At 46.4% G+C, this 17,540-nt stretch overlaps 1 protein-coding gene across 2 annotated transcripts in view; it reads right to left on the bottom strand.

Moving 5' to 3' along the window:
• Positions 1 to 1,074: 1,074 nt before the first annotated feature.
• LOC144110808 (uncharacterized) overlaps positions 1,075 to 17,540 on the bottom strand; it is a 68,155-nt gene continuing 51,689 nt past the window's right edge. For both annotated transcript variants that reach the window (XM_077643901.1, XM_077643900.1), the window contains exons 5-15: positions 16,630 to 16,781; positions 15,296 to 15,440; positions 14,353 to 14,438; positions 11,903 to 12,125; positions 10,145 to 10,459; positions 7,222 to 7,401; positions 6,838 to 7,002; positions 4,102 to 4,186; positions 3,949 to 4,018; positions 3,209 to 3,295; positions 1,075 to 2,934 (exon numbers count right to left, since the gene is read on the bottom strand). In XM_077643901.1, coding sequence (XP_077500027.1) covers positions 1,567 to 2,934; positions 3,209 to 3,295; positions 3,949 to 4,018; positions 4,102 to 4,186; positions 6,838 to 7,002; positions 7,222 to 7,401; positions 10,145 to 10,459; positions 11,903 to 12,125; positions 14,353 to 14,438; positions 15,296 to 15,440; positions 16,630 to 16,781 — 2,876 coding nt within the window. In that variant the 3' untranslated portion in view covers positions 1,075 to 1,566. The remainder of the gene's footprint in view (positions 2,935 to 3,208; positions 3,296 to 3,948; positions 4,019 to 4,101; positions 4,187 to 6,837; positions 7,003 to 7,221; positions 7,402 to 10,144; positions 10,460 to 11,902; positions 12,126 to 14,352; positions 14,439 to 15,295; positions 15,441 to 16,629; positions 16,782 to 17,540) is intronic.

The raw sequence follows: 17,540 nt of genomic DNA, 5'->3' as shown, positions 1-17,540 counted from the left end.
TCTTTCATGATTAAAGAGCTGTTTCGAGCAGTGGCACGTGTGAGGCCTGTTTAGTGAAGGTTTTCTTTACTGACTAAAAACATTACTGAGATGTAATCATCTTATGATCAACGTTTCGTCACTTCAATTCCAAACTATTGTGCACATGATATATATTAGCTAATTTTGTTCGTGCATGATATCAGCATATTTTCTAAACTTTACTTTCATCTTACCTAAAATTTTCTACTTTGCAGTTTCTCTTCTGAAATGAATTGCAGTTCTGTATTTACTATAGAAATTTCGTTCATGCTTAAGAACATTCATGTTAGTAAATGAATTTGTACTTTCTAGCGTTTTCAAAAGAAATATTTAGAGGAAAAAAATGTAGCCGTTTTAAGACCCCCAGAAATGGTTTGCTTTCTATGAGGAACCTTATATTTTTTTACAGCGGTGTCTGGCATTCAGACCACTGAAACTTTCAGGTGCTTTATGCAACAGAACAAGAAACCTTCTGTATAGTTCAGAATTTTTAAACAATTTTGACAATTCGTGTTAAATGTTCAGCGTTATAAATAGTTATCATAATTTTCATCAACGTTTGCACTACAGAACTAAAATTTCACATTACTGCCGAATATTTTATTTTAAATGCATGCAATTAAATTATACATTTACTTCATTTGATGTTTATATTAATGGAACTAAAACAAAATTCTCAGGCAAAATAATAAGATGAACTCACGAAAAACGTGGAAATAGTTAAACAGCTTCGTATGGCCTATATTAGTCCGCAGCCCTGCACTCTGCGCCTATGCCGCCCCTCACAGCCCATGTGTAGCTTCGGGACGTTAAGCCCCCCCCTCCCCACACACGCACGCACACGCACACACACACACACGCACACGCACACACACACACACACACACACACACACACACACACACACACACACACACACACACACACACACACACACACACACACACACACACACACGTGCAAACAGGTGAGGACAAATAGATGTATGCATGCATGCGTGCACTGATGTGCATGTTAAACACGTTTGCAATTAATATAGCACTTGAAAAGCGATTTTTTACGGTTTCAAAAAATGGACGAAACTTTATTGTGGCACTCAAAATGAACCCTAAAATATTTACAAAGATGCAGTGTATATATATTTCTTGCCTCCCATCATTCAACAATGCGACTCCAGTGGCAGGTTGCTCTTATTGGTGAATTATGGCATGGATCTATTGCACGTTCGACCTGGAGAAGTCCGCACAGAGACACTTCGCTGACTAGATTACCCATAGGAAACAACAGGCTATTCACTTATTTTTTACTGAGGCAGTATAACAATCGATTGCGAATAGCGTAAGTACAGAACGTGTTGAGCGGGAGTATTTCTTTTTTGTGCCCTTTTCTTTCCTGTTCTTTCCTGTCATTTTTATTTTTTGCCCTTTCGCACCTGCGACACCCGCTGCATTCCACAAGGTACATCGTAGCTCGAAACATTGTCCATTAGCCCAAGGGGTGTCGCGCGAATGTCACTGAGCACCCCACTGCACCACAAGGCGACGGTCACGCATTCTTCACGGCCCTGGCGTACACACCGGCACTGCAGTCCCTTTGCTTGGCCAGTACCTCCCACGATGTGTAGCCGCCGTTACACAGCGTCGGCCTTACGCCGGACGGATCTTTGGTTGGCCCCGAGTATTCCTCGCTTAGGAGGTCGGCTTCCACCCGGGGACTAGCGCAGCCCTGGTGGCCGATTTTGTCGTTCTCAGTCTGTTCACAGCACGCTGTCGCTGGTAGAGCAGCGAAGGCGTAGTTCTCAGGTACTGACGTCGAAGGCATCGGATTTGTTGAGCAGGTGGAGTCCACGCGTTCTTCCCCCACAGTCCGTGCACCCACCTTGCTGTAGGCCGGTGTGAGGGCTTCAGTCTTTGCTGAGGGCTGTGGGACACCATGAATCCCCGATGTTTCCGGCTCGCACGCGGCCTTCACGTAGGGTGGAGCGCAGTGAACACCCGGCAAACAGTCTTTGGTACCATCGGGCACCTCCACGTTTATTATGGAGTAAGGACCAGCGGATACCTGAGCTTCGCGAAGCCTGTCCTGGTCAGGCGGCCAGGCGCAGAGAGTAGTTGCTTGCGTGTACGGTTGGTGCGGCTCGTTCTGCGGCAAAGCACTGTCCATGGGGCTCCGCGTATTGCTGCGCTCCGCACCTGCAAGCATATCATCAGTGTTTTCGCACTGGGGTGGTTTCACACTCATTGCCATTAATGTGGGAAGCGGTGTGTACCCGGATGTACAATTCTCCGGTTTGTCCGGCGGTCCTTGAACAGAGACACCGTGAAGTGGCACTGAAGTGCAACCCAGTTTAGTGTAAGGTTGTATGAACCCCTTGTCCTCACTATTTTTCTGGACAGCATCATCTACGACTTGCACGTAGGGAGCTCCTGCAGTCGCACATCGTGCTTCCAAGACATCGGAACGGTCTGCAGGCTTCAGGACTTCTTCGGCATCGTCCCCACCTCCAGCAGGTGGGCTGTCGATGAAGGCTGCAAACTTGCTGTAACCGTTCTGCTCAGGTACTGTGGGTGCAGGATCTCCTGCACTTGTCCCGAAGCCGCCCAAAAAGAGTGAGCTGAGCCGGGAGTAGTTATTTTTCAGGAGAGGCGCGGGCGCTTCGTTGGAGGCGTCTTGGAACGTTGAGAATTTGGAGTAGGCGGAGTCCAAGACTGGTTCAGGTTCGTCTTGGGTTGTGGAGACGAGGGAGTACCCCACTGAGGGATGGTCTGTTGGGAGACTTTGCTCAGATGCACTGGTCGTGTAAGTAGTTGCACTGGCGTCGTTCGCATCGGAAGGGAGCGAGTCCTGGAGGAGACAGTCCAGTTCTGGGTACTGCAGGCCGCTTACGACTCCCTTGTTTTCTCTCGGGATGATCTGCAAATCATAAAATTAAAGAACAAACCAAACAGACTTTACAAAAAAAAAACAGGGTTTACAAATCGTTTATTCTATGCTGACTCCTTTTCGGCTCGAGAGTTTTGCAGTGAACAGCATGTTTTCGATATCTGTAAGGCACAGCTCAATACTAAACAGTACAACTAATTTGTCATGCAAGAGCTTGTTCTCGCAGACCTAAAATGTCTGGCTGTGCAAGGGCGTAGCTTTCATTACGTGTGAAAGCATACACCAATCACCGTACTGTTCATACCTGTGGCAGTCCGTAAGGAGAATCCTTGCTCCCCAGAACGTACTCGCGCAGGTTGGAACGCACACTCTCGCTTTTCTTGAGAGGTTCCTGCGCAAAAGGAACAAAGACAAAACAGGCTTGTTGAAAAAATTCCCAGGGACACCTAAATACATTATGTGTTGGCTGTGCGAAAGCGTAACAAGCCGTTGATGCCTTTACCGGAAGTTACGTCACTTTCATCCACCCAATGAGAATGGTCCGGTCTGGTGACATCATTTCCCATATGGTGACGTCATTGCCCTCTAGGCAATCAGCGAGGTTAGCTTTCGGCGAAACTTTTTTTTCTCGATGAGGCTCCTAATGCTATGGAATTGTAATTAATAATAATAATAATAATAATAATAATAGGTTTTTTGTGGAAAGCAAATGGCGCAGTATCTGTCTCATATATCGCTGGACACCTGAACCGCGCCGTAAGGGAAGGGATAAAGGAGGGAGTGAAAGAAGAAAGGAAGAAGGAGGTGCCGTAGTGGAGGGCTACGGAATAATTTCGACCACCTGGGGATCTTTAACGTGCACTGACGCCGCACAGCACACGGGCGCCTTAGCGTTTTGCCTCTATAAAGACGCAGCCACCGCGGTCGGGTTTGAGCCCGGGATCTCCGGATCAGTAGCCTAGCGCCCTAACCACTGAGCCACCGCGGCGGGTGGAATTAATAATGCCCAAGCTGGTTTTTGATACCGGCCCACTTGTAGCGTACCTTTGCAAAATCGGCTGGAATGAGGACACTGACGGTGGTATTCTTGTACACCTTTACGTAGGTCGATACGCTGCAAAGAAATACAAGATGACATTTACTCAGACACGATTCTTACCCCGTCGTTCAGTGGAACGAGATCATTAGCACCCCTACCGTCTCCAGAAGACGACCCCCACGACAGCCAGCGCCACCACGACGACGTATGCCACGATGAGGGTAGTAGCCAGGTACGTCGTTGCTGCGTGCCAAGAAAATGTACATTCATGAGGATATGTACACTGATGAGGATAATAAGCAACAACGAGCACTTTGCATTGGGAGCGCACTCCAGTAGTTGTGCGCGTCTACTGCGAAGCGCATTAACGCACTTACAAAAATACGGCATCACCTTGTCCTTAGAAAGCAGCATTAGATACGTTAACTATGCGCTATATAGCTTTTCTCACTCCAATTCACGTGCAATGATCCTCCGCGCGCGCACTGGCTGCGTGTGGCCCGGGGAACGACGGGTGCGTCATGGAATCGCGACGAGTGATGTGTGTGACGGATGCGGTGAAGTGGAAACACTAGAACACCTGCTCCTTCACTGTGCCGCGTTCGCCGATGCTCGTCGCGATGTGCTCGCGGCCTATAGGGCGCAGGGCATACTGCCAGACTTTATCAAGACGCTATTGTGTCCGCAGGGCAGTGAGCGCACTCGTGAGCGAACTTTGGTGAGCCTCTGTGCATTCCTCGAACACACGGGCTTGACGTCCCGTCTGTTCTCCGTCAGGTAGTTACACGCAGTGACCGAACGCTCCGCGAGTTCTACCTTGAACGATTAATAACTGGACGCCCCACTCCAGTTGTAACCAACACAGTGCTGTGCGCGTGTGTGATTTAATTCCTCTAAAATGAACTAATCACGCGCACAACCTGGACACATTTTTTATTGTGTAAATAGTTTGTACATAATACTTCTCCCCCTATCCTCTCTTCCTGTCCCCTCACCTCTTTCATTTCATTTCTCCATTCTGCCTGCTATCCTTTATTTCCACTGCCCCAGCTCAGGTGCTTCGGTATCGATGGCAGATGCCGGGGCTAGCAAAAATCTTTTCCTTCCTTTTTATATTATTTTTAATAAAACCACTACTACCACCACCACTCCAATTTGAAAACGCCGCAAAAACGGCCGCGCTTCGATGCAGGCGAAACGCAAAGGTAATAATAATAATAATTGGTTTCTGGGGAAGGGAAATGGCGCAGTATCTGTCTCATATATCGTTGGACACCTGAACCGCGCCGTAAGGGAAGGGATAAATAGGGAGTGAAAGGAGAAAGAAAGAAAGAGGTGCCGTAGTGGCGGGCTCCGGAATAATTTCGACCACCTGGGGATCTTTAACGTGCACTGACATCGCACAGCACACGGGCGCCTTAGCGTTTTTCCTGAATAAAAACGCGGCCACCGCGGTCGGGCCGATTCGCTTTTCGATGTTAGTGCACGTTAAAGATCCCCAGGTGGTCTAAATTATCTCGGAGCCCTCCACTACGGCACCTCTTTCTTCCTTTCTTCTCTCAGGCCCGCCTTTATCCCTTCCCTTTCGGAACTGTTCAGGTGTACGCCGAGATGCGAGACACACTTCGCCATTTCCTTTCCCCCAAAAACCTACCTTATTCACTTATTTATTATCGATCCGAAGTCTATTTAAACACCATAGTAAACACTACAAAACAGTCCCTGTGTTGGTAATAGCTTGATCTAGCTGTGTGACCGCAGCAAGAATGCTATTGATTACATGACTGCCCAGTCCTCAATGCTCTCTCACTATGCTACGTCCATTGTTATTGCTTGCGATGCTTACGAGAATGAAGAAACATGATCCTCTTTCACGTCACACTAACGGCTCGCATGTAGAGCATTTCTCATCGGAATGTAACGCCTCGAAGTTGAGTACGTTCACTACTTTTTCCTCAGAAGGCGACATCTTATATTTCCCTGTCTGAATGTGACTTCTTGTACTCTGGTTACCTGCGAGAGCAGCTCCTCAAAACAGAAGCTTATTGACAAAGCAGGGTTCCACGTCAAAGGTCTAAAATGTATCGTGTTTTACCCAGACACCAAAAACTCTGTGCGCAGTACGGAGCCCAAAAAGACTCTGCCCAGTACGGAACACAGGCAACAAACTTTAGAGCTACATTGACACGATCTCACAAACCCTAGGATACAATTTATGATATAGAAATCTATGTAACATGTTTAGCAGGAAATAGGCTTTAAACAAGATTGTCAACGGTAACATACTGCATCTTTTTTCCTCTGTATAGAAGAAGAAAAATTGGAGAGGACACTTAACTTTCGCCTTCAGGTTATGGCGCGATGGCGTATTGGGTTAGGCTTTCCACTCTGTAAACCCCCTTTTTAGAATTTGTTCACTTCTTTTTAATCAATTACAATGATTTCATTAACTCGTCATCGCCTATCACACACCAACCAATCAACAATAACTTTAACCGCAAACTACCATACGATCTTTTTACGCAGCCCCCGATTGTCCCTATCCCGATTAGTCCTTGCCGCGTGCTAGGCTCTAACTAGCAAGTTTATGCTGCATGAAACGCTGAATCGTATGACACCATCCGGAATATTCTGCGGGAAACGGTTGGCATGACACAATTTTTTTTACGCAGCCCCCGATTATTTCTGACACGCGGTGCCGATTACACCGGCGGCTTTTCGACTGACCGAGCTGTATGGGCTATCGCGCAAAACTCCCGGCTGCATTACCAGCATACGACGGTCCGGACCTCGTTTTCAATCTAACGCATCACCCCAGCACTCAAACGAGAGCTTCACGAGGCCTACAAGCGCTATCTCATCAAACGCAGGGACTGCATATAGAAAATACCGACCTTTAGGTTGGGTCTTGAAGATCAACGGGCGATGTTTAAGTACGTTGCCGTCTTCAAGCACTGTCGTTACGTTCAGCAGATAGGTGGTCTCCGGGCTTAGGTTCTCCAAATACACCGTCTTTTCATGACCTGCCGTCTGGTTGAAGCATGTCGCCGGATCAGCGTCTGTGGAAAACGAAATGGATGCACGCGCGAATGGCGATACGTTATTGGCGTGCACATGAAAATAACTTGTTGCTCCTCCGATATATAATTGGAATAATGGAAATCTAGGTCCATCTTAAAAGCGCGAGAAACCGTTCCTTTAAATAAGTCAACATTTAAATATAAATTTAAACAAGCGCCATTCAAATAAATGAGTAAGTTTACTGTTTGTGCTCGTACCAATAGCTGCTTCCCATGTCTCGTTACCACGCTGTTCATCTTGCCCTTGGGCAATGCAGACGCGGATGTCCCGATCGGCCACCAGACCGGAACACTTGGTGAGGAAAGCAAACTGGGCAGTGGTGTCGGTGATCTTGTCGTAGTGCACCATGTCCTGGCCCTTGAAAAGGTTCTCGTATTCTGGAAGACAGACAGATGTATTGTAGGATTAGGCTAAGACAGAAAGAAGCTGGTTCGAATACAGCTCCAGGCGGCTGAAGATATTCAGTGCGATAGCACTACTAGGCGCATTTTCCGACTTCGGGCATACGTAGTACATCCCTGAAGCCTTATTTGTGGCAGGTGGCCCACATGCGCACCGGATTATGGGTAAGCTGCTAAGTGTGTACACCTGGCAGGCCTTCGCCTGGGTGAAGGCCTTCAGGCTTTTATCCAGGTCTCTACCGAAAGGCCTTTAGGACAAAAATTATTGTTGCACTATAAAAAGAACGAAACAAAGTGTCCCTGCCCGTGCCACTAAGTATAACGGGCTAGGCCTTAAGACAAATATTAGGTTGGGGCAACCTAAAAAAATTCAACATAATAAGCCTCAGCCTGCACAGGCCTTTAGGACAGAGACATTATGGCAAATACCTTTAAGGTGAACGCCTTCATGGTAAATGACTTCCAGGTAAACGCCTTTGGATAGAAGGTCTTCAGGCCAAAGTACTATACGGTAAAGGACTTAGTTCAAACGCCCTTAGCACTTAATGACCTTAATGCCACCGTAACTAGAGCTACTGCACGACATACCACGCTTAGCCATGCTAAGCCGTCTGCTATTTTTGTTCTCCTGGATATTATTAGGATGGAAAGTTTCGGAATATTTTGCATAATTTCTCCTTCATGGTTGGCTCCCGTTTTGGAGTATGTTCGCTTTAATTTGCCACGAATGGGAGCTAAAAGCATTCCATGCTTCAAACAGGGTCAAAATTTGTGACCGCGGACTAGTCACGAAGGGTAGTCACCAAGTAGGGTTGTTGCATCCTACTGTCGGAAGCAAGATGCGACACCATCGCCTGGCTACTATCTTTATAGTCTTAAGAAATTCTTGTTAACATGATAGCATTCTTGTTAACAGAAATGGCGTTCCTCCATTTTTTCAATCAGTATACCAACTTGCAACATAACAAAAGCTGTCTATGTAACAAGTGCATGTGTCAAATTAAAGCCAATTGCTAAAAAAAGCACCACCACTAACGAAACACATTGCACCATGGAAGAACAACAGGGGATGGTGACAGGCGCATAGCGGCTCACGTGGAGCTGATTTTGAGTTGGTACTGGAAACATGTGAATGTTTTAAAAACAACATGCGCGTTTCGGTGACCCGCGCATTTCTGACGTGATTAATAGCCACGTTTTAAGCACCATGGCGAGAAACACAGCGCCACTGTTTTTTTTTTTTGCTCTGACGGGCGAAAAGTTCGTCATATTAATTTCTCCAGGAAGTGGCCTCGAAGCGTACTAGACACAATTATTATGTCATACGTTGACAGTCGCCACGCAGAGAGTTATAGTTCAGGACACACATTACAGCTGGAAACTAGGTGCTTGCCGAGAAGTGAGAGTTACTGCGGCTTTCATTTCCTCAAAAATAGAAAACAATTTTCAACAGGCATAAATGCCTTGGTTAATCGTCGATGTACTAAACAGCAACAACAAAAAAATCACTCCTTTGTTGTTTTATGTGAAACAGAACGTGGCACTCATGAAAAATAGGACTTAAGGTGCCATCGCTAGGCATCCATTTAATGAAAAATTTGCAAGGACACCTATCTCCATCACGTGTTGGCAGCGCCTAAAAACACGAACGCAAAGGAATAACGACGCAGGACAAGCGCTGGGCTTGCGTCGTTGTTCATTTGCGTTCGTCTTTGTAAGTGCCATTGTTTCCCGCCTCAAGTGGTATGCACCATCTAGCCCAAATCGAAGTTGTCTGGGCTCTATGCACCATGCACCATCTCAGGGTATTGCTGACAATGCATTTTATCCCTTGCAGATGACATACCTGCTGCCTATGCTGAAGCTATCCACAGGATACGCCCTGCTGCCTGAAAAAGAATTCCTACGCCACTCCATGCGAGCTTTACTTTCACCTTAAAGGAATCATATTCTTAGCGGTAAGAAACAGCGGGTGTCCTGTGTGTGTGTAGCTTGGTGTTGTGTCTGTTTCTTACCGCTAAGAATATGATTCCTTTAAGCCGTTACCAACTAGCCCAACTTAATGTTTTACTTTCACCGCGTGGATGCAACTTCCCGGCGGTTTAACTCGCCGTTAGGAGGTGGCGTTGTTGAGAATCTAGGAGGGTGCTGCGCTTACTCCTGTGGTCAGGGACTCCTGGACATTCCAGACCTCTCTTCTGACCTGTCCCTTCTACCGCGCTCCCGCTACAGAGGGGACGGTCGATAATTTCTTGACAACTTGCAGCGGACTTCGGGCACCACGCAAGCTACACATCGGCAGCCAGGATTACCATTCTAGCCGACCACAAGAGAATGATCTGGACGTATGGGCCCCAACGCCGGGCCTCGTTGGCAATTATAGCCGACACATGTCGACACATGTACATTCTTTGCCAAAAGTAACCGGGCAATGGTAGTTCGTTTCTTAGCCACGTAGCAAATCATCTGTGCCAGCCCTAAAGCTCCGAATCTATGTAAAGTAAGGTGAACCCCTGTCCTCACGTTCTGACGCCTTTAAGTGTTTAGGGGCGCAGTAAAGGCTCCGTTGTGCGGCTGAGAAGCAAAAACCTGCCGCTCGGTTACTTTTGGCAAAGGGGGTATATATAATTCACTAATGCCGAAGGGCGCATTTCCGCAATAAAAAAAAAACTAAGTGAGCATACTATGTCTGCGAAACGCGGCAAGCAACGGTTCTTACCGTTGCTGTTAGGCACGACGCAGTCGACCCATGTCATAGGCGAAACGGCGTGCGCCGATCGCATGGCGATGGCGTACTTGCACCTGCCGGTGAAGGCGCACTCCATCGCAGTCAGTGCATCCCCGGCCGACTTGACGGTAGCCCAGAAGACGCCCCCGGAGCAGGAATCCATATCCTTGCTACCACCCTCGCTGCACCAGAACAGCGTGTAGTGTTGCACCTCGTCCGGCTTGTCCGTCCGCCACGTCGGCAGCTTGAAGCGGCTTTGGTTCGGGCTTTCCTCGACGATGTAAGCGTCTTGCACCACAGGGAGTACTGGAAAAACAATTATAGCGAGAGCTACACTGGGGCTACCAGTCGAGCATTTCGCGGTACATGGGAGAGGCCAGCTGTGCGCATGCGCCGTTACCATGGTAACCGGAGAGAGAAAGGTGCGGCATGCGCTTCGCCGTCGCCGTGCGCCCGCTCCACCGTCGGAGCCGAGCGTCACGTCACGCGGATGAGCAGTTGTGCGCATGCGCCGATACCATGGTAACCAGAGAGACCCCACAGCAGCGCCGCGTTCTTCGTCGCCGCCTCGCCGCACGCCGCTCTATCACCCGAACCGCGTGTCGCATGCGCAGCATTGCGTATAAAAGGCGCAGATGTAATGGGCGTCTGTATCACAACGTTTGACATGCATGCGAGTCCAGCCGCTGCTAAACGGCGGTATAGACAAGAGAAGATTAACTCTTCTGATCCTGAGGTTGTCGCCTGGCACTCGGCTACTGAACAAAGAGAGAACGAGCGTAAGAAGGCGAATAGAGCAGCGGAGACACCCGAACAGAGAGAGGAACGGCTTGCCAAACGGAGATGCCAGACTGCCGAGCGTAATAGACGGCGCCTAGCCGCAGAGATGGAGCCCAATGTCTTTCATTTCTAAACATACAGTGACCACAAGCTCAGACAGGGAAATGTACCTCTCGCTACGTATATCCTGGCATAGCCGAGCTAAGCCATTTGCAAATTTTTTTTAATGAGTCTTGTAATGCCTCACCATCATCATCAGCTTACATTCTAAACACGACTTATCATATTGGTTTGGTTTATGCGGGTTTAAGGTTTAACGTCCCAAAGCGACTCAGGCTATGAGAGACGCCGTAGTGAAGGGCTCCGGAAATTTCGACCACCTGGGGTTCTTTAACGTGCACTGACATCGCACAGTACACGGGCCTCTAGAATTTCGCCTCCATCGAAATTCGACCGCCGCGGCCAGGATTGAACCCGCGTCTTTTGGGCCAGCAGCCGAGCGCCGTAACCACTCTGCCACCGCGGCGGCTGACGAATTATCATATGTAGGAGTAAAAACCGACTAAGCGGTCCTCTAGCGCAACCCTTTCTAATGGCAGGGTTCGCTGCCAAAACATTGTGGTAGATTTCTATCACTAAAAATACAGAATACTTACGGTTTGCAACGGAAAAAAGTCTGTTTAAAACGGCGAGTTGTCCCAGTTACGAAGATTTTAAAGAAGTCTTCAATCACCTCTATATGATAGCCGCTAGAGAGCGTCGTTGCCGCGTTTAAAGGCCTCCCATCATTGTTAACTGCGCCAAGTTACAATGCGTTGTAATGTAGATGACTCTCCGTTGCCAAGAGTAGAATGAAAATCGGTCGACACCACTGGCTGGAGGGTCTCCTTTGAGGGACATATTCCGCTGCTTTCTTGAGTCATATCCGACTATAGCGCTGGCCCCGTAGAAAAGCAAGCCTCTGCTCACCTAGGTCGGCGCTGGGGACCAAAACGCGGACGCTCTTGAGGGAGCTGCCCAGCTCGTTCTCCGAGTAGAGGCGGAAGGTGTAGGTCTCCACCCGGCTCAGGTGGAAGACATCCGTGTAGGAGCGCTCGCCGGACACCCTGTGCGTGGCGCACTGGCCGCTGCTGCTGCACCAGTGGAGTATGTAGCTCATGTAGTCGCCGTTCCACAGGAACCTGGGAACCCGCTGCACATGGAGCAAGGAAACAGGGGTTGTATAAAAACAATCACTATACCGGAGCGACCGCTGCACTTATTTCACTAATTTTAATAGCCTGAAATGTATCGCCACTTTTCAGGCGAAATTTACTGCCCTGAATTCTTTCACACTCGTGAAAGTTGCGATTAAAGGAGAAGAAACACGGTTTACAATCACAATATAACTCGACAGATATCTAGAAACTCACATCACCCACTCACGATTGGGAACAACCTGCAACCTCATTGCACATTTCACTGAAGCGATCTTAACATGTTGATGCAATCTCTTTTACGCCTTCTGTTACACATTGCGTTTACTTTTTTCTCTCCTTTTGTTTGTATTTCTGTTCCCAAATTTTGTTGACACTAGTAAACGCGCCATGTGCTTTTTAATTTTATTTTTTGTGTGATGTACCCTGGGTCCCTTTTTTGGATTTATTTCGGTGTTCCTATGTCAACTTTACAGTTACTTACCCCTATGTCAACTGTTCTGTATTATACTGAAGTGTATACAATTTTTTACTGAACATGTATAGCGCCTTGTTTCCTTGTCTTTGTTTGTCCCCTTTAAATTTGTTGTTGATGTTTTGCCGGCCCCTTACACAATGCTCTACGGGCCTGTAAGGTAGTTCAAATAAATAAAAAATTGAATAAATGACATTTCTACAGAGAATTGGGCGTGCCGACTATCCACGATGTGCATACGGTCACGAGAATGAGGATGTACCTCATCTACTACTGAACTGCCCGGAGCACGAAAGTTTCAAGACGCAACTGAAGAGGGACTTGACCAGTCTTGACCAAAGGCCTTTCAGTCTTCAAAAGGTATTAGGTCCATGGCCGACGCGCGCTCTACAGAAACGGGCGATTGTAGCACTGAAATCATTCCTCGAGGACAGTAGTAACCTCGGGAAGTGCTAGATATTTCTTGTGTGAATTCTGCGATTATTTGTGATCCGTGCGATTGTTCGTGAACTCTGCGATTAACGCTTTAATACACTCTATCTATTCGCTCCTCCAAGTTTAGTAGTAAGAAGTTTCATTTATCTTGGTTTTTATCCCATGAGGTGAAGGACTTTCTTTAGCGCAACAATTTTGACGGACGGACGGACGGATGGATGGATACGGGTGAACCCTTTAAATCGGGTGGTGGCTCAAGCCACCTAGCCATGACTTATGAAATTTTACTCTTCTCTTGATTTTAGCCACCAATCAGATAACGTTCGCTTGGTTACTTCTACCCGCTTAAAATCTGCTTTCCCTTCACTGTCCTTAAACCCCCATGCCTTGGATAAATCAGCCCCGCTGCTTTCCACTGCAGGGTGAAGCCCTTTACAGAAAAGTATCAAGTGTTCAGCCGTTTCCTCCTCCTCTCCGCATGCAACGCACAACGTGTCTATCTCGTGGTACCTGACTCTATATGTCTTAGTCCGCAAAACTCCCGTCCTGGCCTCAAACAACAAAGAACTTCCCCTGCAAATATCAGATATTTTCTTTGGCAATTTCCTGCTGAAAAATCCTGTATGCTCCCAGTGCTGATTTGGTCAGCATCCCTGTTTTCCACAAAGCTCTCTCTGTTTCTTTAACCTTTTTCTCAACTGATAACTGCTGATTTGCCCCCCTACTGCTGTCCAGATATTTGCTTGTCAATTTTCTAGTCCGCTTTCTTCATTTCGTATCAACATTCCTTATATACAGGTATCTGAAAAATTTCCTAGGCCACTGCTTTTCCCCCTTTTTTCCCCTATTTTTCTTTGGCAAGCAGCGCCACGCTGCGGCCACCACTTAACTATTTACACGAACTAGTTAGCAGCAAGGACAAATAAGATACATAAAAACGACAATTCTGATGCCTTTTATGCGCCTTTTGTTACTATGGCCAAACTAGCCCAATCGAAATTATTAGGCAAGGTATGTTAGTGCACAGTGTTTTATCACTGGTAACAACTGGTTTTATGCTGTTTATAGAATCCAATGTTAATTACTCTCACGGCAGTTGTCGCTGTCTTCGCCCCAAAAGTGCAGTCGGACACGGCGCGGTTCAGGTGTCCAACGATATATGAGACAGATACTGTGCCATTTCCTTTCCCCAAAAACCAATTATATATAAGAGACGAGAGTTATGGCTGAATAGCGGCGTCTTCGTATCGCATCCCCAATTAACGGAAATCATCGAAGATCAACGGGTATCACAGACGCCAACGTGCGTTTACCTGGTAGAACAGTCGAACTTTACGGTGGTCATCAAGATCTTGGATTATGAAGCTGTTTTCCGTAACCTTGGGCAGCACCGTCGCTCCTGCAAATCAGGTACAAAGTAATGCAAAGACAGACTGCCTTCAAAATAATAATAATAATAATAATAATAATAATAATAATAATAATAATAATAATAATAATAATAATAATAATAATAATAATAATAATAATAATAATCCTTATTTTCATCGGGATGATGAATGAGGCTGTGGGTAAAAGCTGCTCGTAAACAGCAGCTTGACAAAAGCCCACAGGCCCCCTTTACAGGGCGACAACAGCAAGGCAGGGAAAGACACCCACAAGTATACATATAATCGCTTCGCAACTTAGCAGAGCCAAAGATAACAGGATCATTTCATAAATAAGATGAAATAGAAACACAGAAAATACAACAATTTTTGGCGTATGATGTTGCTGAGAGATTCATGACGAACCGTGTCAAGCTGTTGCGTAATGACGTTACACTACTCGTGATCTTATAGACGGGTAGTATTAGCGGTGCTTTCTTATGCGTACAAGGTTGAAAAGGAACGCGATTGTTTTGCCTTTCCGCCAATGAATGAGTGAAAAATAAACAAGGAAATCGATTAAAGAGATCAGTCCCAGGATTACACCGGACGACGTATGGCTTTTCTTATTTTTGCTTTTAAACGTAGTCTTGAGCAATGTGACAATGAACAAATATTGAGCCACTTTTTATTAATTACTCCGTAATTATACGCGAAAAGAGAAGTTTTTTGTTTGCTTAGTAGTTTTTCGTTTGGCTTATAATATACAAAAGCCGTTCTCAAAATTAGTGCAAAATGGCGAGAAAATTTGCAATTTTGTGCTAGAAATTTGTCCCATGTCATGTTGCTCACGACTGTACGTTGCATGAGTCATAAAAGCAAGGCTTACGTGATTTCGAAGTCTTGCAGTGGCCAGTCTTGCTGAACGGGCTCCATAGCTGATCCCTTGCTTTAGCAAATTTCACGCGTACCGAGACATCATAGCGTGTGTTGGGCACAAGGTCGTCTACGGACGTGTCAACCGAGTTTTCCACCTGTTGTGGAGAAATATGGTTCGACTTTTTACTTAAGTCGCATGATTCTAGTTCACAAACCCCGACTAATCCCTAGTCAGTGAAAGCTCTGTATGTGAATAATGCAATACACTGGGAGTCAAAGGTCTTTAGCTATAGAAGCACTAAGTTTTATGACAACCCAGAGAGTGGTATTAGAATAAAGTGTATATGACCACCTACAGAAAGGGATTTAATTTAATCCGAACGCAGATCTTAAATAGATATATTAGAAAAAAATAATGAATAAAGGAATTAGCGTTACGAGACGGTACAGGAAAAAAAGACGTGCTGGAGAAGCAGTGCAGGCAATTAAGAAGCAGGAAAGCTGCAGAACTGATAGTAGAAATTTAATTATCAACTCCTTCGCACTATTCGAACGAAAGGTTTTAAAGTGCCTTAAAGGGGCTCTGAAACGCCTTCCGAGGAGAGCACATGAACTCGCTTAATCACTGCACTGTGTTGCCATGAAAACCAGAGCCAAATAATACTCTTCTACACGCGGCAGGCGACCCACAATCACGCGTCAAAGTTGGCGAGCCCTTCCCGGCGACTTTTTCATGCTCGCACCCTCCTCCGTCCCCCGCATCTGCGTAGGCGAGGTGCGAGGTGGCCATTGGTTAGATTCTTTCAGACGTCAGGCGGCTACCGTGGCCGCGGCCAATAAGCCGCTTAGCTCCGGCGGGTCGGGTCGCAGAGGGGGTCGGTGAAGGAGCGCCTACCTTCCAACTTGCAAGAAGTGACGAGAGGAGAGGGAAAGGCGCGAAGACGCTGAAATTCAAATTCTAACTACAGATAACTCAGCATCTACAAAGCGCATTTAAAAAATGCTTACTAGACACTATTCGTAAAGCAGCGTGCTTCAATATACCAGGCATGACGCAACTTTATTAGAGCCCCCTTCACATCCCCTTTAACTAATCTTGTGTCGTGGGAGCGTTAGAAGGAAAAGTTCAGTGTTTCTACTCGGTAAAAGGTAATTTGATAAAAAAATTGACTGCAGAAAGTTTCGCACTTCTTGCAAGTAAAGCAAGGGTTCGCACACATAGTCCGCAGCAAAAGCGCACAATTCTCTAATCTGCGCATCTCTCTGAACTCCCTATCTTTCCGCCTACTGGTATCAAAATAAAGCCGACGTGCTCCGATAAGAGTGAACAAAGGTTCTGCGTACCGACGTCGTGATGTCTTCGCCGTAATCCCATCTCATGCGCACTTCGTAGACAGCGTCTGGAAACGTCGATATCTCCGGCAGTCCCGTCCAGTTCACGCTTGCGTTGAACGTCTTTGCTCTGCAGTTGACCACTGCAGGCGGCTGGAGCATAACTGCAGCAAAATCAAGCGCCGTTAACTTACTTCAAGAGCGCAGATAAACATAGTTAACAATAGATGCATGTACTTTAAAAAAGGATGACCACATACAGACAGCACGAGCACACCTTGCACGCTGCTTGCCTAGTCACTGAGGGCAACTCTATTGAATTGTTTTCACCCAGTCAAAAAACACAACAGGAATGTTTCTGTCGTCACAACAAATTTACTGCAATGTTTGTGACCAAAAAATTGCAGTAAAAACAGAATTTTGTGTGGTTACTATAGGAAGGTATTACATAACTGCAGACTAGAGAAAAAGCTACAGTTATGCAAAAAAATGCTGCGCTACAAATATACTGCAATGTTTGTGACCAAAAAATTGCAGTAACAACAGAATTTTGTTTAGTTACTACAGGAAGGTATTACAGAACTGCAGACTAGAGAAAAAGCTACAGTTATGCACAAAAATGCTGCAAAACAACAGAAATATCTGTCGTTACGTCAAAAATTCACAATATTCTGTCGCATTATTTGATACGATTCTGTCGTTTTTTTTTTTCGACTCGGCAACAATATGAAATCTGTTCGGAAGTAAAATGGCACAATTTTGCCGAGAAATTATGCACTTGACTCTGGTGTTTTTATCTCTCCGCTCCTATTCATTGTCGTGACATAGGCGATGACGTCGAGTGACGTGGGTTTGCGTCGCATAATTTTTTAAGTTAATTTTGTTTTCGCCTTCTTCGTGCCTTAAGAGTGAACTAGCTGCAG

The sequence above is a fragment of the Amblyomma americanum genome, chromosome 11 (assembly GCF_052857255.1).
Source record: "Amblyomma americanum isolate KBUSLIRL-KWMA chromosome 11, ASM5285725v1, whole genome shotgun sequence".
Lineage (NCBI taxonomy): Eukaryota > Metazoa > Arthropoda > Arachnida > Ixodida > Ixodidae > Amblyomma > Amblyomma americanum.
Note: the sequence above shows the minus strand (reverse complement) of the source record. Positions and strands in the feature narration are given on the sequence as shown.